At 36.0% G+C, this 23,834-nt stretch overlaps 1 protein-coding gene across 19 annotated transcripts in view; it reads left to right on the plus strand.

Annotated features, from left to right (window-relative positions):
* RIMS2 (regulating synaptic membrane exocytosis 2) overlaps window positions 1-23,834 on the plus strand; it is a 728,068-nt gene that overhangs the window by 91,668 nt on the left and 612,566 nt on the right. For 4 of the 19 annotated variants that reach the window (XM_025395354.1, XM_025395349.1, XM_025395359.1 and 1 more), the window contains exons 2-3: window positions 17,135-17,167; window positions 17,551-17,637. The exons of the other annotated variants lie outside the window; for them this stretch is intronic. In XM_025395354.1, the coding sequence (XP_025251139.1) occupies window positions 17,135-17,167; window positions 17,551-17,637 (120 nt within the window). The remainder of the gene's footprint in view (window positions 1-17,134; window positions 17,168-17,550; window positions 17,638-23,834) is intronic. 19 annotated transcript variants of the gene reach the window in all.

Consider the following 23,834-nt stretch of genomic DNA (forward strand, 5'->3'; position numbering starts at 1 on the left):
AAATGAAGATTGTCAACCCTGCTTTTTTTTTCTGTTTTTCATTTGCTTGGTAGATTTTTCTTCATCCCTTTATTTTGAGCCTGTGAGTGTCATGTGTGAGATGGGTCTCTTGAAGACACCATACCATTGGGTCATTTTTATCCAGCTTGCCACTCTTTGATGTTTAAGTGGGACATTTAGCCCATTTGCATTCAGGGTTAGTATTGCTCTATGTGGATTTGATTATGTCATTGTGCTGTTGGTTGATTATTATGTTGGCCTGTTTGTGTGGTTATTATGTTGGCTTGTTTGTATGTTATTATTTTGGCTTGTTTGTGTGGCTTATTTTACAGTGGCAGTGGTCTTTGTGTTTACGTTTGTTTTTGTATTAGGTGGTAGTGGTCTTTCTTTCCATATTTAGTGCTTCTTTCAAGATGTCTTGTAAGGCAGGTTTGGTGGTAAGGAAGTTTCTCAACATTTTCTTATCGAAAAGGCAGAGAGGCTTTCAGTTGCCCCTGGAGGCTCTGTCCAGGGAGTTGCTGAGTTGGTACTGACTGGATCCTTAGCTCTGGTGGGGTGTGATTGGAGGCCCAGGCCTGGATGACCCACCCAGTGAGGAGATATGGGAATGGGCACCCACATAACAGTCTGGCCACTTTTCCATAGAGCTGCTTCAGTGTGCTTGGGGCCCCTTCCAGTCCCTAGTCACCTTGGATTTTCCAGAACCTGGAGGTGTCACCAGTGAAGGCTGCAAAACAGCAAAGATAACAGCCTGTTCCTTCCTCTGGGAGCTTTGTCACAGGGAGGTACTGACCTCTTATTGTCCCAAGGGCACCTGCAGGAAGTGGCTGGAGACCCCAGTTAGGAGGTCCTGCCCAGTGAGGAGGAGCAGGATCAGTACCTTCTTAAGAAAGAAGTTTGGCCACATTTTGGCTGAGCAGCTGTGCTGTGCTGGGGGTCCACCTCAGCCCCCAGTCATGCCACACACTCTGAAGCCTAAAGGCTGGAATGGCTAAGTTGTCCAAACAGCAAAGATGGGAGCCCACCCCTTCCTCTAGGAGAACTGTACCAGGGGGAATTTAGATCTTTTTTGGCTGGAGAGCTCAGGCAGGGAGTGGTTGGAGGCCTTAGTTGGGAGGCTTTGCCCAGTGAGGAGAAACAGGATTAGGTACTCCCTTAAAGCAGCAGTCTGGCCTCGTTTTGGTAGAGCAGCTGTGCTGTGCTAGTGGATCCCTTCTACTCCAGGTCAGCTCACACTCTCCATAGTGTGAAGGCTGGAATGGCTAAGATGCCTTAGCAGCGAAGATGGTGGCCCTGCCTGGGAGCTGCTTCTTAGGTAGGTGCAATGCTGCTACTGGTAGCTGGCTGGAATTGCAAGCCAGTTGGTTTTATCTTGTGAGGTGCTGTGGAAGTGGGGCCTGCGGGCTGTTGCTGCTCAGTGCCCTGGAGTCAGTCTGTTTCCTAGGGGTATGCACAGAAGTCTAACCTCCCAGTTTGCTGGAACTGCAGCTACTTTTGTCAGAAATTGCAAGTATCTATAGCTCTAGGGTGTCCATGCGTGCCTGAGCAGCTGCTCTTCTGAGACTCCATGTAGCTCTGTTTGTCAGACTGAAGGCCCTGGTTGAGTGGGTTCACAAGGAGATCTCCTGACTGAGGGTTGTATAGATCTTTTGGAGAAACGTGGTTTCCCAGGGTTGCTCATTCACTCACTGCTTCTTTGGGCAGGGGAGAATTCCCTGGGTCTGTGTTGCTCCCATGTGGGCCATTGCCCTGTCTTGCTTTTCTTCATTCTCTTTGGGTCAGGTTGTTTTCCTGATTAATTTCAGTGCAAGTACCTGGATGTTATTGTTGAGGGTGTATTTATTTGGCCCTTATATTCCTTTCCTTGAGAGCCATGCACACTAGCTCCTTCTAATTGGCAATCTTGGCCACTCTCCTTGCTTTTTTTTCTATATAAAACTGCCTCACAATAATCTGCATTTTGGGTAGGCACAGCCTTCAAGAAAAATGAAAGTATCCTCTTTAAAGAACAAAAGGAATGTTTGGCTCACATAAGGAAAGTTCTCACCCAAGTTCTCAATCAGATCTATTTATGCAAACGAAGGATTCAAGCTTGTTTAGTTCTGATTGGCCAAGATAGTTGAGCCCTTGATTGGGTGGCTTCCTAAGACCCAAACTAGAAGGCTCTGCGAGATGTTTCTTCTAAAGGGCTAGTGATGGGTCCTTTCTTGCCAGGTTTTCTTGGCTTTGGTCACAGGAACTGTTCTGGCTTATGGGAGTAAAGTAGAATGTTTATCCAGATTTGCCTTTTCTATGAACAAAGGGCATGTAAACACTCTTCTTTCACTCCACCATGGCCGCTGTGTTCTGTAATCTCAATTTGGGTATTTCTTCTATTAGTCACAGTGAGTACATCTAGTCTGGAGTGCTTGGAGTCTCATTTACAGTTTAACTTCACACTAATGTGTTAAGAATTTTTGCATCTGTGTTCATTAAGGATATTAGTAACTTTCTTTTCTTGAATTTACTTTTTCTAGTTTTGTTATCAGAATAATAATGCTGGCTCCCAAACTGAGTTGGAATGTGTTCCATTTTTTGAAAATAAGTGTGATTTTTGTGACAGATAAGTACTTGTGAAAGATAAGTATTACTTATTTTTAAAATGTTTTAGGGAATTCACCATTGAAGCCATATGGGCCTGTGGTTTTTTGTGGGAAGGTTTTTTTGTTTGTTTTGTTTTAACTTTTCATTTTGAAATAATTTTAACTTTTTAGAAGAGTTGCAAAAATGATTCAGAGAGTTCCTGTATCTTGTTCACCTAGGTTTCTGCAGTCAACAATTTACACAATTACAGTGTATTTATCAAAACAAAGAAAACAGCATTGGTACAATACTATTAAATAACTGTAGGATTTATTCAAATTTTACCATATTTTTTACTGACGTTCTTTTTCTTTTCCAGGATTCAGTCTAGGATAAGTGCATTTAATTGTCATGTCTCCTTCGTCTCTTCCAATTTGTGACAGTTTCTCACTCTTTCCTTGTTTTCATGATTTTGATACTTGTGAAGAATACTGGCGAAAGTTGTGAAAACAAAGAAAAAGAGCGTTCCTTAATTTCAGTTTTTGTAGATGTTCTTCAGTTTGGGTTTGTTTTTATTTTTCCCCTGATTCAACTGGGGTTTTGAAGTTTTTGGAAGAATACCACAGTGGTATCACATCATACTGGGGGCTAATTTTGATCATATAGTTAGAGTTGTGTCTCTCAGGTTTCTCCACTGTAAAGTTATACTTGTTTCCTTTTTATTTTCTCTTAGTTGCAAGTGAGTCACTAATTTCAGTCACTGTTTAAGGGGAGAGGAATTAGGCTCCACCACTTGAAGAATGGGTATAAAATAATTTTTAGACATCTATCTAAACCACAGTAATTAATAAATATTTGGGGGGAGATACTTGAGGCTATGCAAATATTGCTTCTCCTTTAAGCTTTGATTTCTAGTATTAGCATATATCAGTGGATCTTACCTGCAACAGTTACTACTGTGATGTTCTAATGATGACTTTCTATTTTCTTCATGCCTTTAGTGTTTATCATTTGGCATTCTTCTGTAAGGGAAATATGCGCCATCTCCTCTAATTATTTATTTACCTATATCAGTACGGATTTATAGGTATTTATTTTTCGAGGGATCATTATAATCCATATGGGGTTTTTGTTTGTCCTCAAATAGTTCCAGCTTTGGCCATTGGGAACTCTTTCAGGTTGATTTTGTGCTTTTTGACATACTCCATGTTTTTATGTTTTTGAACAATTTCTTATTTTCTGGCGTTACGAGATAATCTAGGTTAACTTTGTGTTTTTTTATTCCTACCTGGAAAATTAGCCATTTCTCAAAGTGTCTTTGATTGGAGAATGGTATTTAGAAACAAAGATCTTTGTACCAGATGTGCTCATTGCAATTGGGATGTCACTGTTTCTAGGCTCTCTCAGCAAACAAAATGAGGAAATACTTGTATATATAAACTTGTGTAGACACACATATCTATATTTATTTCTCAACCTCTATTTATTTATTCATCTATCATCTACCTTTAAAATATGTAAATATGTGTGATTTTATACTGATGTGTCTGACTCTAAATTTAGCACTGCAGGCAGGGTTCATTCTAGCCTCCTTTCTTTGTTTATTTGTATTCTGTGGCAGTTATTTACTCATTGCTCAACCACAGTATAAATGTAGAATAGTTTCACAATTACTAACTTGTATAGTATGGAAACAAGTTTACCAGAGTACAATGCTTATGTATTGTTATTTTTTGTCTTTGGTATTACAATTATCTAGTTAAAATATCCTTTCCTAATGTTCTTTAGGACACCTCCTTTATTCCTCACTCTCTTTTAACTAACTAGGTTATATTGTACCTTTTAAATACAATTTGATCAATTTGTCACATTTTGTATTCCTTCCAGGGATTTTTAAAAAAAGTTTGCAAACATTAAGATTTAATGTTTGTGATGCATAATTCCATGGATTTTGACACACACATAATTATCCAGCAACACTATAGAATAGTTTTAACACTCTAAAAATTTCCTTGTGTGACTTCTTTGTAGTTAATACTTCCCTCTGTCATTGACCCATTAGCCTCTACTCTGTTTTCTTTATCTATAGTTTTGCCTTTCCCAGAATGTCATATAATTTGAATCAAACCTTATGCAGCTTTTTAGTTCTCAATTGTTTCTTTTAGCAAAATACATTTAATATTTAGTCATGCTGTTCATATCAGTAGTTTATTTCTTTTTTATTGCTGAGTAGTATTCCCTTACATGGATTTACCGTAGTTTGTTTATTCATTCACCTCTTAATGTCTTGGTTGTTTTCAGTTTTCTGAGATTATGAATAAAGCTGCTAGAAACATTGATGTATAGGTTTTTGTGTGAACATGTTTTCAGTCTGACTACATACCTAGAAAGTGGGATTGCTAGGTCTTTTGCCTTTTTGTATAAACTTTGAGTCATTGTTGATATGTACAAAACAACTTGATGAGATTTTGATTGGGATTACCATGTTTCTATAGATCAAATCATGAGAACTGACATCTTAAAAATGTTGAGTCTTTTTATCCATGAGCATGACATACTTCCCTATTTATTTAAATTTTCTTATATTTATTTCATCAGAGTTCTGTAGTTTTCCTTTTATAGATTTGGTATATATTCCTTTGGTTTATATATTGATTCAATTTTTGAAATAGATGTAGACATGTCCTTTTGTGAGCATTGGTACATTGTATCTTTCAAGGAAATGGTTCATTTCATCAAAATTATCAGATTTGGGATAGTGTTCTTACTATTTTTTAATCTTTTTAATGTCATGTGATCAGAAGTGATGGACTGTCTTTCATTTTTTATATTAGTGATTTGTGTCTTTTCTTTTTTCCTTTATTAGCCTAGCTAGGAATTTATCAATTTATTGGTCTTTTCAAAGAGGCGGGTTTGGTATTGTTTATTTTGTCTATTGATGCCCATTTTCAAGTTCATTGATTTTGTAACTTTTATTATTTATTTTCCTCTGCTTACTTTAGATTTTATTTTCTTTTTCTAGTTTACGAAGGTAGAAGCTTTATTGATTGTAGATATGTTTTATAATATATACATTAAAATGCTAGACATTTTCATCTAAGCACTGCTTTAGCTGCATCTCACAAGTTTTGATAGATTGTATTTTCGCTTTCATTTAGTTAAGCATATTTTTAATCTATTTTGAGACTTGACTCATGTGTTTTTAGAAGCGTATGGTTTAATTTCCAGATATTTTGAGATTTTTCACTGTAGTTTTGCTGTTAATTTCTTATTTAGTTCCCCTGTGAACTCAGAGCAAACTTTGAATGATTTGTATTCTTTTAAATGTATTAAAGGGCGTTTCATGGCCTAGAATGTGGTCTGTCTTGGTGTATGTTCCCTGGGCGCTTAAGAAGAATATGTATTATGCTGTTGTTGGATAGAGCATTATAAAATGTTCATTAGATCAATTTTATTGATGCTGTTCATTTCAACTACATCTTCACTGATTTTCTGCCAACTGTATATGTCAATTATTGATAGCTGTGTAAACAGCATCTGTAACAGTGGATTAATCTCTTTATCATTGCAAGTGTATCAGTTTTTGCCTCCTGTATTTTGACACTTTGTTGTTATGTACGCACACATTAAAGATTGTTATGTTTTCTTGGGGGCATTCATCCTTTTATTACTATGAAATACCTTGATTTATCTCTGATAATTTCCCTTGCTCTAAAGTTGGCTTTGTTTGAAATTCATGTGGATACTCTAGTTTTCGTTTATATTTAAAGTGGGTTTCTTGTAGAGACAATACATTGCTTGGTGTTATTCATTTCTTCAATTTCTTATTGATACATAATGGATATACAAATTTTAGAGGTATGTGTAATGATTTAATACATTAGTATATTCTGTAAGATTAAATCAGTGTCATTGGGATGCTCATCACCTTAAATATTTGTCTTTTCTTTATGCAAGAAACATTTGAGTTATTCTCTTCTGTTTTGAAATATACAATAGATTATTGTAAACTATTATTACTGTACTGATCTATCAAACACTAGGTCATATTTCTTCTGTCTAACTGTATATATGTACCTATCAATCAATCTCTCTTAATTCCCCATTCCCATGGGGCTATAGCTTGGTTATTGTTTGTTTGTCCCTACCAAATTTCATGTTAAAATTTGATCCCTAGTATGGCAGTGTTGGGAGGTAGAGCCTAATGTGAGGTGTTTAGGTCATGGAGGTGTATCCCTCATAAGTAAATTAATGCCCTTCTTGGGAGTGGAGGGTGAGTGAATTCTCATTTTGTTCATTCTCATGAGTTTTGGTTGTTAAAAAGAGCCTGGCACCTCCTGCCCTCTTTCTTGCTTCCTTTCTTTCTATGTGATCTCTGCATGGCACCCCTCACCTTCCACCATGAGTGGAAGCAACTTGAGGCCCTCATCTGATGCAGATGCTGTTGCCATGCTTTTTATAAAGTCTGCAGAACTATAAGCCAAATAAACATTTGTTCATTATAAATGACCCAGCCTAATGTATTCCTTTATAGCAACAATAATGGACTAAGACATTGTGTCTTTTTTTTTTCATCCATTCTGATAGTCTCTGCTTTTTAATTGGTGTATTTAGACCATTCACATTTAAGGTGACTATTTTTAGTAGGATTTATGGTTACTGTATTTGTAACTGTGCTGCATTTATTGCGCTTGTTTTATTTCTTATTTTGTCTTCTAATTTTTCTCTCTCTTCTTTCCCTTTATTTTAGCATTTTATATGATTCTATTTTCTCTCTTCTTTTAGCATATCAATTGTACTTCCTTTTAAAATTTTATTTGGGTGGTCGCTTAAGAGATTGTAGCGTTTATTTATAATGAATCCAAGTCCACTTTAAATTCACACTGTACAACTTCATAAATGGTGTAAACCTGGTAACAGATTATTCACAATTCCCCTCTTCTGTACCATATAACATCACTGTAATTTATTTCACTTATCCATAAAATACTGTCACAGAATACAATATTGCTATAGTTCCGTATTTGACAAACTGATAGATTAAGAATAAGAAAAATAAAAGGTTTTATTTTATCCTTATTTGTTCCTTCCCTAATGCTATTCCTTTTATTAAATGTACATCAGAATTTCTGACCTATATAATTTTCTTCTCTCTGAAGGGAGTGAAAAACTTCTTTTTAATATTTCTTGCAAGGCAGATCTGGTGACACATTTTTACAATTTTTGTTTGTTTGAGAAAATATTTCTTCCTGACTTTTGAAGGATAATTTGACTGGGTGTAGACCTATAGGTTGGTTGGTTTCTTTATTTAACACTTTAGATATTTCATTCTACTTTTTTCTTTTCTGTATGAACAGAAGTCTGATGTAATTCTTATACTGTTTCTCTGTAGATAAGGTGTTTGCTTTTTTTCTTTCAAAATGTCATCTCTGTCTTTCATTTTCTGCAGTTTAAATAGTATATTCTTATTTGAAACATTGTTTGATATTCATCCTATTTGGTGTTCTCTGAGCTTCCTGGATTCCTGGTTTAGTGTTTGTAATTAATTTTAGAAAATTTTCAGTTGTTATTACTTAAAATATTTCTTTTGTTCCTTTCTTCTCCATCTGCTATTCCCATTACACATACGTTCTAGTTTTTATAATTGTCCCTCAGTTTTTGAATATGCTGTTCCATCTTTTTCACTGTTTTGTCTTTTTGTTTTTCAGTTTTAGAAGTTTTTATTGACATATTTTCAAGCTCATTGATTGTTTTTTTGGCCAAGTCTACTGCTCTGTTGATGAGTCTGTCAAAGGCATTCTTTATTTCTATTGTTTTTTTCTTTTTGGCATTTCCTTTCTGATTCATTCAAGAGTTTGCGTCTCTTTGCTCACAGTGCCAATGTATTCTTGCATGTTGTTTATGTTTCACATTGGAACTCTTAGTATATTAACCACAGCTATTTTTCCCAGTCTAGCAATTCCAAATTTTCTGCCATATTTGATTTATGCTTTCTTTGTCTCTTCAGAAATTTTTTCTTGCCACTTAGAATGCCTTGTAATTTCTTATTGAAAGCTGGACAAGGGTTATTCAGTAAAAGGAGCTTAGGTAGTTAGCTTTTAAGTGTGACATTTTATGTTTATCCGGACAAGAGTTAGACTGTGTTTACTGTTTATTGTAGCTGTGGCATCAGAGGCTATAATTTTTTCTATTGTCCTTGTGTTTATCTTTTTTTTTTTTTTTTTTTTTGCTGTTTTGTGTTTCCGTATTGACTCCTTACTAAATAGTTTCTGAGGATTGCAGTTCTTTTGGTTGTTTCACCTGTTATTATATAAGAACTCTACTGATTTGGTGGTAGGTGTAGAGGAAGGAGAGGCATCTGATAGTTCTGTCATTGGGCCTCAGTCTGTCAATGAGCTTGAGTTGAGTATTTTCTTCTCCCTACATTGAAGGCTAGAAAGGACTGGAATTTGGTATTTTCCATTTTCTACATTGAAGGCTAGAGGAGGATGGAATTGGATATTTACCTTCCTCAGGCCTGTTAAGCTTTGGCAAAACATCGTCTTTTATAAAATAGTTCCCCTTGAGAGAAGACCTTGTTAAAAGAGAGAACTTCAAGTGCATTTCAAAATGGTTACTTTCCTTCTCCCCCTATTGGATGCAGGAGAGGATTTTTCTCTGATTTTCACTGAGAAAACCTGGTAGAGCTTCTGGAGATAAAACTTATGCAAGTGTGTTGGCACCCGTAAGACTGAGAAACTAAGATTTGGAATTTGAAACTTAAAAAGTAGTCTACCCTGAGCCTCTGGCAATTAATTATAAAGTGTTTGTGGATATACTGGTTCCACCTGCAGGCCTCTGCTACTGGGCTTTTGGTTCTGGTAAGCTGTGGAACTTGGTATTTGTCTGTTTAGTTTTTGTGGCAGCAGTTTGCGAGGTCACATTAATTTCTTGATGATGCTAACAAGAGTTGTTGATTTTCAGTTCAGCTTTTTTTCTCATTTTGAGGATGGGAGTGATAATTTCCAAGCTCTTTATATGTCAGATTGGAAACCAGAATCTCCTCATCAGCTTCTTGGAATGGACGAATGTAGGCGTTCACTGTTAATAATGTTAGCATATTGTCAGAGAAATAGGTGATGTAATTAGTTTCTCATATTATCAATTTTTAATTCATTATCTCAACATTTTAATTTTGGTGAGATACTTTGCAGTGTGATTTTATCTAAAATATTGGCAAAAGGAGAAGAATAATTTTATACTTTTAACTGTGTTTAAAGGCATTTTAAATATTTATTTAAAACAAATATAAAATATAAATATTTTAAATATTTATACATATTTTGTTTGGGAGGTTGATGCAAATATTTTACATTTTATATATAGATATTTTTATGAAACCCAGTTTTAATAATTTAGAGTTTTATGGCTATGTTTTCTAGTAAAGATTTTGAAATGGGAAACTGATTTTTAGATTGATATCAACATTTATGATACAAACTTGTCAGTGATTAAGAGCAACATGATTTCTTGCAGATTCTCACCCAGGACTTCTTTAACAAGTAAATAAGCTCATTTACATATTTATTTCAGTATTTCTTGTTTTTATCAAACTATTATTTGGTGAAGGGTCATTTTAATTGTTCTTCATTTTAATGAGCTCATATGGTAATCTTTCTTTGCCATTATCTTTTTATCTTTTTGTGAATGTTTTCTTCTAAAAAGAGATTTTTGTCTTTTTCTCAAAGAAATACAAGTTTTCTAAATAGAATTCAGTGTCACTATAGTTTGCTTGTGTTTGAATGTTTATATGACATTTGGTTTTAAACTAAGAATCTTTTAAATATTAATCCATTTTGTGACTATATTTAAATTCTAAATGATGTGACTTTCATTCTTGCAAATAAGATATTACACTCTGAATTTTATAAAGAGAATATAGGATATAATTTTATTGTTAATATAGAAATGTTTATTATTTATAAATAATAAACAGTTATATTTGTTATTGTGACACAAATATGTCTAAGAGTATGCCTTTCATTTATTGCTATATCATTAAAAAATGAACACAGTGTAAAAGTGAATCAATTTGATCTAAAGACAATTTAATTTACAGTGTTAGGTATAGCCTTCTAATGAAAGTCTAGGATTTTGCTGACCAGTTTTCATGACTAATTATTAGTTTCCCTTTGAGAAGGTAAAAACTAATAAACTGATCGTGTAGTCATAAGTTTACCTCTTAGGATAAGTTCTAGGAAATTGTGAGAAGTCAAATTTCAGAGGCTTTTTTTTTTTTTTTTTGAGTTGAGCTTTTTGGATGAGTAGGATTTTTTTTTTTTGATTTTTTTTTATTATGATACTTTAAGTTCTAGGGTACATGTGCATAATATGCAGGTTTGTTACATATGTATACTTGTGCCATGTTGGTGTGCTGCACCCATCAACTCGTCAGCACCCATCAACTGGTCCTTTATATCAGGTATAACTCCCTTAGAGGCCTTTATTATGCTTGTGTACGATTTTTCTCTACCTTGTAATATCCAGTCTTATTTCATTTTGATATTCAGTGATCTATATTGGGTCAGTCTCCCTTAATTTCCTGAATATTGTGAAAGCAGTACACACTGATAGGTCTGTAGAAGGAATAATTTAATTTTAATAAAGGAATATTAAAAAATGAATAATATTAATCCCAAGAATGACTCACTAAATATGTGCCACATGAGGTGGAAGTTTTTTTAAAATTAGGTGTACCTAATTTTTCATATCATATGCATCATGAATTACTTGTCTCCTTTTTTTTTCTTCAACTTTTATTTTAAGTTCAGGAGTACATGTGCCAGATGTTCAGGTTTGTTACACAGGCAAATGTGTGCCATGGTGATTTGCTGCACACATCATCCCACAACCTGTGTATTAAGCCCAGCATTCATTAGCTATTCTTCCTGATGTTCTACCTCTCTCCACACCCAGCTCCAGCAGGCCCCAGTGTTTGTTGTTCCCCTCCGTGTGTCCATGTGTTCTCATCATTCAGCTCCGACTTATAAGTGAGAACATGTGGTGTTTAGTTTTCTCTTCCTGTGTTAGTTTGCTGAGGATAATGCCTTTCAGCTTTATCCATGTCCCTGCAAAGGACATGATTTGGGCTGAGACAATGGGGTTTTCTAGATATAGGATCATGTCATCTGCGAAGAAAGATACTTTGACTTCCTCTCTTCCTATTTGAATACCATTTATTTTTTTCTCTTGCCTGATTGCCCTGGCCAGAACTTCCAATACTATGTTGAATAGGAGTGGTAGGAGAGAGTATCCTTGTCTTGTGCTCATTTTCAAGAAGAATGTTTCCAGCTGTTGCCTATTCAGTATGATATTGGCTGTGGCTTTTTCATGTATGGCTCTTATTATTTTGAGGTATGTTTCTTCAATACCTAGTTGATTGAGAGTTTTTAACATGAAGGGATTTTGAATTTTATTGAGGGCCTTTTCTGCATCTAATTAGACAAATTATGCATTTTTTTTTTACCTTCAGTCCTGTTTATGTGATGAGTTACATTTATTTAGTTTTGTATGTCAAACCAACCTTTTATCTTGGGAATGAAGCCTACTTTATCATGGTGGATATACTTTTTGATGTGCTGCTGAATTCGGTTTGCCAGTATTTTGCATTGATGTTTGACAATTTTTGCATCGATGTTCATCAAGGACATTGGCCTGAAGTTTTTTGTTGTTGTTGTATCTGTGCCAGGTTTTGGTATCAGTGTGATGTTTTTGCATTGATGTTCATCAAGGACATTGGCCTGAAGGTTTTGTGCCAGGTCTTGGTATCAGTATGATGTTGGCCTCATAGAATGAGTTGGAGCGGAGACCCTCCTTTTTAATTTTTTGGAATTTTTTGGAATAGTTTCAGTAGAATTGTACCAGCTCTTATTTGTACCTCTGGTAGAATTCAGTTGTGAATCCATCTCGTCCTGGGCTCTTTTTGAGTTGGTAGGCTATTTATTCCTGCCTCAATTCAGAACTTATTATTGGTCTATTAACAGACTCAGTTTCTTCCTGGTTCAGCCTTGGGTGGGTGTATGTGTCCAGACATTTATTCATTTCTTATATATTTTCTAGTTTATGTGCATAAAGGTGTTTATAGTATTCTCTGATGGTTGTTTATATTTCTCTGGGGTCAATGGTGATATCCCTCTTATTTCTGATTGTGTTTATTTGATTCTTCTTTCTTTTTTATTGGTCTATCTAGTGGTCTATTATATTAATTTTGTTAAAAAAAAACCCAGCTGCTGGTTTCATTGATTTTTTTTTTTTTTTAAGGATTTCTTTTTAATATTTGTATCACTTTCAGTTCAGTTCTGATCTTGGTTATTTCTTGTCTTCTTTTAGCTGTGGAGCTTTCTCTTGGTTTGCCAGTTTTTTTAGGTGTGATGTTAGGTTGTTAACTTGAGATCTTTCTAGCGTTTTGATATGGACATTTAATGCTATAAATTTCCCTCCTAACACTGCTTTTGCTGCATCTCAGAGTTTCTGGTACATTGTGTCTTTGTTCTCATTAGTTTCAAAGAAGTTTCTTATTTTTCCCTTAATTTCATTATTTACACAGGAGTCATTTAAGATCAGGTTGTTCAATTTCAATGTAGTTGTGTGTTCTTGAGTGATTTTCTTATTCTTGAGTTCTAATTTGATTGTGCTGTAGTCTGAGAGAATGTTTGTTATTATTTCAGCTCTTTTATATTTGCTGAGGAGTGTTTTCTCTCAGATTATGTGATACATTTTAGTTAGATAAAATTAAGTGCCATGTGGTGATGAGAAGAATGTATATTCTGTTCTTTTCTTGGTGGAGAGTTCTTTAGGTATCTATCAGGTCTACTTGATTCAGTGCTGAGTTCAGGTCCTGAATATCTTTGGTAATTTTCTGTCTCAATGTGTCTCATATTGACGGTGGGGTGTTAAAGTCTCCCACTGTTTTTGTTTGGGAATTTTAAGTCTTTTTGTCTCTAAGAACTTGCTTTGTGAATCTGAATGCTCCTGTATTGGGTGTATTTATATTTAGGATAATTAGCTCTTCTTGTTGAATTGAACCCTTTATCATTCCATAATAACCTTCTTTGTCTTTTTTGATCTTTGTTGGTTTAATGTTTTTGTTTTGTCAGAAACTGGAATTGCAACCCCTGTGTTTTCTGTTTTAAATTTGTTTCGTTCCTCTATCCTTTTATTTTGAGCCTATTGTGTGTCTTTGCATGTGAGATGGGTCTCTTGAAGACAGCATACCAATGGGTCTTGGTTTTATATCCAGCTTGCAATTTTGTGTCTTTTAATTGGGGCATTTAGCCCATTTACAGTTAAGGTTAGTATTGTTATTTGTGAATTTGATTCTGTCATCATGATGCTAGCTGGTTATTTTGCATACTTGTTTATGTGGTTGCTTCATAATGTTACTGTTCTGTGTACTTCAGTGTGTTTTTGTAGTGGGTAGTAATTGTTTTTCCTTTTTATATTTAGTGCTTTGTTCAGGAGCTCTTGCAAGGCAGGCATGGTGGTGGAAATTCCCTAAGCATTTGATTGGAAGAAAAGGATCCCTTTTCTCCTTCACTTATGAAGTTTAGTTTGGGTGAATATGCAATTGTGGGTTGGAATTTCTTTTCTTTAAGAATGTTGAATATTGGCCCCTAATCTTTTCTGACTTCTAGGGTTTTTGCTGAGAGGTCCTCTGTTAGTCTGATGGGCTGCATTTTGTAGGTGACCTGACCTTTCTATCTGGCTGCCTTTAACATTTTTTCTTTCATTTGTATATTGCAGAATCTGATTATTATGTGTCTTGGGGTTGATCTTCTCATGGAGTAACTTACTGGGGTTCTCTGTATTTCCTGGATTTGAATGTTGGCCTTTCTCTGTTGGGGAAGTTCTCCTGGATGATACACTTAAGTATGTTTTGCAACTTGGTTCCATTCTCCCCATCTCTCTCAGGTACCCTAGTCAGTCTTGGGTTCCATCTTTTTAAAGAATTTCATATTTTTTGGAGGTCTTGTTCATTCCTTCTCATTCTTGTTTATTTTTTTTTCTGTTCTTGTATGCCTGTCTTATGTCAGAAAGATACTCTTCAAGCTCTGAGATTCTTTTCTCTGCTTGATCTGTAGCTCTCATGTTGTGTTTTTCAGCTCCATCAGGTTGGTTATATTCCTCTCTAAACTGGCTGTTCTGGCTATCAGCTCCTGTATTGTTTTATCATGATTCTTAGCTTCTTTGCATTGGGTTACAACATGCTCCTTTAGCTCAGCAAAGTTTGTTATTACCCACCTTCTGAAGCCTACTTGTCACTTCATCCATCTCAGCCTCAGTCCAGTTTGTGCCCTTGCTGGAGAGGTGTTTTGGTCATTTGGAAGAGAAGAGCCATTCTGGCTTTTTGAGTTTTTAGCATTTTTTTGTTGATTCTTTCTTTATGGGCTTACCTACCTTTGGTCTTTGGGGTTGGTGACCTTTGATTTGGGTTTTTATGGGGTCTTTTTTATTGATGTTGTTGTTTTTTTCTGTTTTTCTTTAAGTGATGGCACTGTTTCGTGGGGCTGCTGTGGTTTGCGAGGGGTCCCCTTCAGGCCCTAGTTGCCTTCGTTTCTCTCCTACCCAGAGTTATCACCAGTGAAAGCTGTGAACCAGCAAAGATGGCAGCCTTCCCCTTTTTCTGGAAGCTTTGTTTCAGTGGGGCACTGACCTGTTGCTGGCCCAAATATGCCTGTAGGAGGTGACTGGAGACTCCTGCTGGGAGGTCTCACCCAGTCAGGAGGAACAGGATCAGGGATCTGCCTAAAGAAGCAATCAGGCGGGCCTTTGGTAGAGCAGGTATGCTGCATTCAGGGGTCCTTTCTTTGTCTGGACCATTTGAATTCTCCAAAGCTGACAGGCTGGAATGGCTGAGTCTACTGAACTGCAGGGACAGAGAACCACTGGGAGCTTCATCCCTGAGAAAGATCAAAGCTGTGTCCAGAGAATCCTTGCTGGAGTGGCTGAAGCCGTCACAGGGAGGTCTTGCCAAGTGAGGACGAATCAATCAGGTTCTGCTTAAAGAAGCAGTCTGGCCATGATCCGTCAAGGCAGCTGTGCTGCTCTCTGGGGGACCCCTCCTCGTCCAAACTGCCTGTATTCTTCAAAGTTGGCAGGCTGAAATGACTGAATCTACTGAACCACAGAGATGGTGGTCACCCACCCACCTGGGAACTCAGTCCTGACTCAGGCAGACTCCAACCTGCTGCTACCAGCTGACTGGAATTCCAAGCCAGTGGGTCCCAACTTGTGGGGCACCATGGAAGTGGGGCCCACAGAATGATGCCACTTTGCTTCCTGGACTCAGTCCCCTTCCTAGGGGCATTCACAGATGGATCTCCTGCCTTGCCACAGATTCCGGGGCCAGAGTATGCAAAACTCCTGGGTCTCTGTGTGTGTCTAAGCAGCCGCTCTGCTGAAACTTCACATAGCTCAGTGTATTGGACCCATGGCCTTGGTGATGTGGGTTTATGAGGAAGATCTCCTGATCCATTGGTTGCAAAGATCTGTGGGAGAAGCGTGGTTTCCTAGGCAGGTCACACAATCACTGACCACTTCCCTTGGCTCTGTGCTGCTGCCAGGTGGGCTATTGCCCCACCCTGCTTCTCTTTATTCTCTGAGGGTAAAGTTGTTTGCTTAGTCAGTTTCAATGTGAGAACTCAGATATTTCAGTTGAAGGTGCTGAACTGACTTGCTCCTTTCATTCCTCTCCTTGAGCGCTGTGGACTGCAGCTGCTTTCAATCGGCTGTCTTAGCTTTCCACAACGTCTACTTCTAAATCAGTTTCTGACTGTGAATTTTTAGATTTTTGTAATATAAAAATATCTTCTCATCTCAGAGAATTAGAAAGCAGTTTTTTCTATATGCTATTTTAGACAAGACTTTATTGAACTCAGCAGAACTAGAAGTGAAGCACTGACTTATTATAGTTATTTATATACTATTTATTTAAATTCATTTTCATTCTGGAATAGTTGTTTGCATAATTAACTTATGAACATTTCTAATTTAATATACAGTTATTTTAATAGCTATTTTAAGAGAGTTTGGATACTTGCCCTCCCCCACCCCCCATTCCTTTCTCTGCTTCTTTAGGCATAAAGAAATTCATTTGTAAGCCTTTTAAAAATACATTCATAAAACTCTATGTTTTATTTAAAATACTTATGCCTTACCTCAATATTAAGGAAAAATTAAGAAAAGGAAATCTATTTGCGCTTAACCAAATGTAATTGTGTTTAATATAGTATGTTAACATAATTATTTTAAAATCTTTAATATCAATAAAAATATTCAGAAAACTTCAGGACCAAATCATTGCTTTAAAACAGAGGTAGAATTTTAATATTAGTTTTCTGTTGAGAACAAATGATTCAATTTCTCTTGTTTTGTGTAAAATTGATTGAAATGTATAATTTCAATATATGGCAAAGCACTAAGTCTTTCTATATAAAATTCTTATTTTTGGTGTCCATTTTATATGAACACAAATTTGTAAATAGAAGTCTCTTCATAGTACAGTGCACTCAGTTGTGCAAACTTATCTTTTTAGGGTCAAAGAAGAACACAAACCACAACTGACACAGTAAGTAAATGTATTAAGAGTGTAGTAGGCTTGACTTCTGTACTTTTGCCACATACTGCTTTCTGGTATTAGTTTATACTAATACTGGATAGGCTGCAGCTAGTGTGTCTTCTGCTTTCTGACTCTCTGGCTTGTAAGAGAGCTGCCTGCAGCTTCTTACTTCACCCACATAGTGACTGGATGTAGTTTTTTGCTGCCTGCTTGTGGACTAGTTAAGTGTTCAAATTTAATTTCCCTACATTTTGACTGCCTGGATAATTGGAGCTCACATTACCATTGGCTGTAGCTTTTGTGCCTGTGTATTTTTATTATGGATAAGAAAACATTAACCTACATTGTTATTCATTTGGTTATTCAGTCACATTATTTGCTTATTTAAACAGGTGGTTTCCCTTTAGTGGAATCACTGAACTGGTAAATAACGTTCTTCAGCCCCAGCAAAAACAACAAAATGAAAAGGAGCCCCAGACGTAAGTAAGCTGATCTATATAGACTAAATATTATCTCTGATAGCATAACATACTGAAAAGTATGTGTTAAAATACTGTCTTTGGAATAGTATGCCCTCAGAAAGGAAATTGATACTATTACCCTTAATGGAAATCTAAAAAGATGGCAAGGATAATTAATAGGGTAGTTAAAAAGAAGAGGTAATTCCCCCTACCCCGCTATATTTTAGTATAAATAATGTAAGCCATACTTATTCAGTAAAACATCCTTTTCCAACAATGCAATATGTAACTAGAGTGTGTTTCTTTCAAAATTGTTCTAGAGAACGTTAAAAGATATTAACCCCCAAAGTCAATATTTGGTCAAATAGTTTTGGAAAGGTGGTTTTAAAAAAGGTTAAGCAAGTTTCTTTATTATAATTATTCAGAGAACCCAAATATGCTCCAAGGGTATTAGAACATACACTGTTTAATACATTTATTTGACCACTGAATCCTGTTTTTACTAAACATTTCATTAGGTTATGAAATATAATTTGTGAAATGTGGCAATATATTCTCACACTGACCTGAAACATTAAAGAAGTATTGATTAATTTTTTTTGTTAATAGATTAAAAACACTGTTTAGAAAGTTGTTCACTTCTGTATCATTTTAATTTTGTGCAAGTAATATTATTTCTGTTGTGAAGTTGAGGTAGCTCAGGATGTGAGAGAGACCGCATATATTTAAATTCCAGTCTTCTGACAGTTGCCATAATATTCAGAGGTGCTCCAACCACTTATCCTCAGTGCTTCCTTTTGAATTATGACTTCGGAGAAGCTGGTTTGGTTGTAGGAATGGACAAGTTGAAAAGTGACATGGACCCCAGGAGAGAATGAGAATGATGAGTATGATGAAACACTCAGAAAAACATTCATGTTTTGCCTTTAATGCAGAGTAAAAGATAAACATCTTTTTTGTCTTGTTGCTATTGATGAGGATAATCTCCTCATCCATTTTATGCTACTTTGCATACATTTTATGTTATATTTTGTCAGGGTTTTAGTTTCAACTGAAGTAAAAGTATGATGTGATATACTCTTCCTAATAGTTAATATGTAGTTCTCAAATTGGAACTTTTCCTCTACTTAAGGTCATTGAAGTCAGGCCAGTATTTGTCTTGCCTACTGTTTTATTCTTGGCATTTAGCAGAATGCCTAATACATAGTAGGAACTCAATAAATATTTCTTCATAATTGATTTATCATATTTTATCCTTTTATGACACAGGAGTTTTATGACATAAGGAGTAAAATTAAATTTAATAATTTCTTTTCTAACTAGCAAGCATTATATTAAAATGCCACACAATGTCATTGTTTTGCTTTTTCACTATGGCACTGAAGCTTACAATAAAATAAAATGGAGAAACCAATAACAAAACATAATTAGATATAATTTTGTCTTGGTTTTAAATGACTTCAGTTATGTATCTTGTATGTGAGGTTTTGAAAATGAAATCAAGATTGTGCCATATTATGTATTAGATTACCATGGCCATTAAATAAAATGACAGATATTTTGTGACTTTTAAAAAATGATATTTAGGCCAGGCGCGGTGGCTCACGCCTGTAATCCCAGCACTTTGGGAGGCCGAGGTGGGTGGATCACGAGGTCAGGAGATTGAGACCATCCTGGCTAACACAGTGAAACCCCGTCTCTACTAAAAATACAAAAAATTAGCCAGGCGTGGTGGCGGGTGCCTGTAGTCCCAGCTACTCAGGGGGCTGAGGCAGGAGAATGGCGTGAACCCGGGAGGCAGAGCTTGCAGTGAGCTGAGATTGCACCACTGCACTCCAGCCTGGGCAACAGAACGAGACTCTGTCTCAAAAAAAAAAACAAAAGATATTTAGATTACTGTAACAAAGTGACATTTGATCGGCATAAACACAAAAGAAATCACTTTAATAATAAATATAATCCAATCTGCTTTGATTTTTGGATAGGAAGATGGTAGAAAAAATTAGCACTTTTGGATGATTTAAAAATTAATTCTTGGTTAATTGGTATTATTTCAATTAAGATGTCTTTGACAACTAATTCATTCTTGCTCTGTGATTTATGTAGTTTTAAAAATTCAGAATCAATATATTTTCTTAATAGTTACATTCTTCATCTTACATTCTTGTTACATTGAAGATTTTTGGTATTTATTTTTCTAGAAGCCTTCCTTTTATCTTTCTGAACCACAGACCAGGGTTACTTCGGAATGCCCTTTAATTCACTTACTCTCTGTTTGGAGTTATAAGGCTTCTTCTTTCTGCGTTATCTTGTTTCTTTCCCAATATGAATACTATCTGAGTGGGATAACTTCCTATCTGCTTACTTTCTATTATTCATCCATAAAATTATTTTGGGGAGCTGAATTCCAGGCATTTTAAGTTTTAAATGTTGAAAAGTAAGGTTTTCGTATTTTGTGCAAATACTTTCATAGTAGAATAACGAAATATTCTACCAGATAGCTAGCATTAAAAATCTATTATGTTTCCTAAATAGTAGTTCCATTTTAATCAATTTATATAAATTCCATTGTGCGGTTGTTGAAAAATGTAGTGATGATGTAGGCTTCTTGAGGTCTGTATTTTTGAGCTTTGTTCATTTCATATTCTTTAGCATAACAGGAAGATTTACTTATTTTGATTTTGGTAATTGATGTGAAATTATAGATATAAGTAGACTATTGTATTCAACTTTTCATGAGGTTTGAGGCATAGAAAATTGAATGAGCCTTTTGTTTTAGTTGCCAGTTAATTCACCCTTTGTAGAAACTGCTTAATATATAAATTAAATAATTTTAATATTTCTTTTTCTTTTCTTTTGCTATCTTTTGTATCAGCATTAAAATGAGGGAAAGTTTTCTGCAAAGACAATATAACGTAACAGGTTTTATGTAAGGTATAAAACAAGCCTCTGGATAATTAAAGATGGAAATACTAGGAAAAATGATAAATGCCTTAAGATGCGGCTGTTATTTTAACTTTGTATCTGCAATACATAGCAAAATGGTAAAGGTAATTAAGAAACTTTCTAATGCAAATGCATTAAAGTAATCAATTGGTTTACTTCACTTTGAATTTTATATTTTAGTTTTATTTATGTTTTGCTATGATTAATAAATGTACGTTTGAAATACTAGGAAAATCTAAGATTTGAATTATTGGAATTAGATAACCACCTAATATAGTAATCCTCTTTGGTTGTGAGGTCTTTTTTTTTTTTTTTTTGAGATGGAGTCTTGCTGTGTCGCCCAGGCTGTTTGTGAGGTCTTTTAATAGAAACAAAATGTTAAAGGGAAGAGTGTTTTAAGCATAGGGAACATGATATGTGAAAGTCTTTAAGTAGCAAGGTCACAAAGAAGACCAACGTGGGTGTAGTATAGTAGATGAGAGGGAGTGTGGCAGGAGATGAGGTTCCAGAGGTAGGACTCAGATAGGGCAGTGGTTTTACAGAGAATGATAAGGAGTTTGAATCTGAGTCTCAGTATACAGGGAAGATATTTAAGAGATTTAAACATGGGAGTGACATGATTTACTTTATTTATTTTTATTTTTTTGAGATGGAGTCTTGCTCCGTCGCCCAGGCTGGAGTGCAGTGGCGCGATCTCGGCTCACTGCAAGCTCCGCCTCCTGGGTTCAGGCCATTCTCCTGCCTCAGCCTCGTGAGTAGCTGGGACTACAGGCGCCCGCCACCACGCCCGGCTAAGTTTTTGTATTTTTAGTAGACATGGGGTTTCACCGTGTTAGCCAGGATGGTCTTGATTCCTGACCTTGTGATCCGCCCATCTCGGCCTCCCAAAGTGCTGGGATTACAGGTGTGAGCCACCGCGCCCGGCCGGATTTACTTTATGTATATAAAGATCATTCTGAGTGCTCTATGAGTAGCATGAGCGAGAATAGAAATGGAGAGAGCAATGGAAGAGGCCTTTTTTGAAGACTTTGCTAGTGATAGTGATAACCTGGACCACACTGATTACAGTGAAGATGGAGAGAAGTAAATTGAGAATATATTTGAAGATTGAAATGATATGATTTGTCAGAGGAATAGATTTAGAAGTTGTTGAAGAAGGGAAAAGAACCCAAGATGACTCCCAGGTTTCTAGTTGAAAGAACTAATTGGGTCATGATGTTATTAAATATGATCAAGAAGAGGAGAAGATGAACAGGTTGGAGGTATAAACTAAAACTTACATTTTGAACTTTTAAAATTTAAGATGCTTATAATTATCCAGCATTAAAAGAGAGAGATGGACTGGCCAGAGATATATGTTTGAGAGTGGTTAGTATGGCACATAAAGCTAGAAAAAATGCATAAAATAACCTAGAAAGAGAGTGTGTGATAAAGAGCAGACACAAAGATTTGTTAAGCTCTGAAGAATCCTTGTACTTATCCTGGGTCCTGAGATAAAAAGACTATGGTTCCTACTCTCAAATAGTTCATGGTTAAGTGGAAAAAAGAGACAAGCTGATAAGTAATTAAAAACAATTGTGTGGGGACTTCTGGTTTTCTTTTTGATAGGTGAAAGAGCATGAAAGTTGTCACTGCTATTCTCACAACAAGAAAAATGCTGATCTGAAAACCAACAACTTTTCTTAAATCCATCAGAAAATTGAGGTCACAGGGCAAATGAAGCCCTGAGTAGTGTAGAGAGAGGGGCAAATACAAAGAATAAGTTTACTGGGTGAAGAAACCACAGATTCTGTTAGGAAAACTTAAACTATAATTGATGAACTGCTGGAAGCTGAATGTGGACTAACTTAAAAGTTAAAACTTCCTGGGGTCCTAGCTCACAATTGTGGGAAGCCCCCACAATTTTGGGGTTTTACTTCTAGGAGTACCATGAAGCTCTGAAAGTGAAGATCAGAGAAAAGTCCCCTCATGCTTCCAGCTGGGGGAAGGGAAAGTAACCATTCTGAAATAGTCCAGGGGAGGAGTAACCATTTTGACATACTCCTAGAACTTTCTGTTCCCCACCTTGCCTCAAGAGAAACAACTTTACCAGAGGTGAATCAACATGAGAAAAGGAAAATAACTCCAGTCTTTAGATTTTCCGCCTCACCTAAGGGGGACAAGAAGCTGAGAGTCACTTTCAGAGTCACAGCCCAAGAGCACAGGTTCACTAAAACTGAAACCTATTCGTAGGAGTAGGTTTCTCTTCCAAGTGGCAACTCAGAGATTTAGGCTGCTGCTGTCTTGTAAGCCATCTGGAACACATAGCTTCCGGGGTTGCTACACCAGTGGAAGAGAGATAACGGAAAACTCACACTTATTCTTAATTATGTAAGACAGAAGTGTCATAGGTCACTTTTGCTCACAGATTATTGCCTAAAACTTCTCACAAGGCACTATCCTCTATATAATGAGTTCTGGTAATACCGACAGTTAGTTTACATTTGATTCTTATTTATTGCAATGAGATAGAAATTTTAGGATGTCAAAAGATAAAGATTTGCCAGAAGAATAGTTACTGCAGCAAGGATTGCTCTGTCAACAAAATTTTTCTGGAAAGGAATTTTGAGGAAAGAGACTGTTTGCAAATGGGGTAGACATAGTTTTCAATGATAGAGGAAAGTGCATTCCAGAAAGCAAAGGGAGGATCCTAATTTTACAGCAAACGTTCCTACCCATATTCTTAATCCAGTTTCTTTATGAAAATGGAGGATTCAAACTTGCTTCGTTCTCATTGGTTAACACAGCTCAGTTCTGACTGGTTGTTACAGCTGGGTTCTGATTAGTTGATATAGCTGAGCCCTGATTGGTTCGTTTAGGTGAGCACAGAGTTCAGTAGAGGTGTGGGTTTTCTGGAAACTCAGAGTATGTGATGACTACTACTTAGCAAATGGCAGCTTGGCTGTCTTTAAAATCTTTAAAATCTAGGCCCAGTTAGCCACTTGAGTTCCATCTTGAAGGATTAGCTCTTTCAGGTTTACATTTGCTCACAACTCCAATACAGTAGTTGCTTCTACCGTAACTGCTATAATGACTGAGATCAAGGTCTATTTTTTACAAGACTGAAGGTTAGCTTATAATGTGAAGAAAATTCAAATGTACAAGTGTCCTCAGGAAGGAAATTTGCTACTTGTAGTGTTTTAAGTAACAGCTATTAGGTTGGTGCAAAAGTAAATTACTTTCAATGCCAAAACTGCAATTACCTTGCACCAACCTAATATTAAGTTTTG

Source organism: Theropithecus gelada, chromosome 8 (assembly GCF_003255815.1).
Source record: "Theropithecus gelada isolate Dixy chromosome 8, Tgel_1.0, whole genome shotgun sequence".
Lineage (NCBI taxonomy): Eukaryota > Metazoa > Chordata > Mammalia > Primates > Cercopithecidae > Theropithecus > Theropithecus gelada.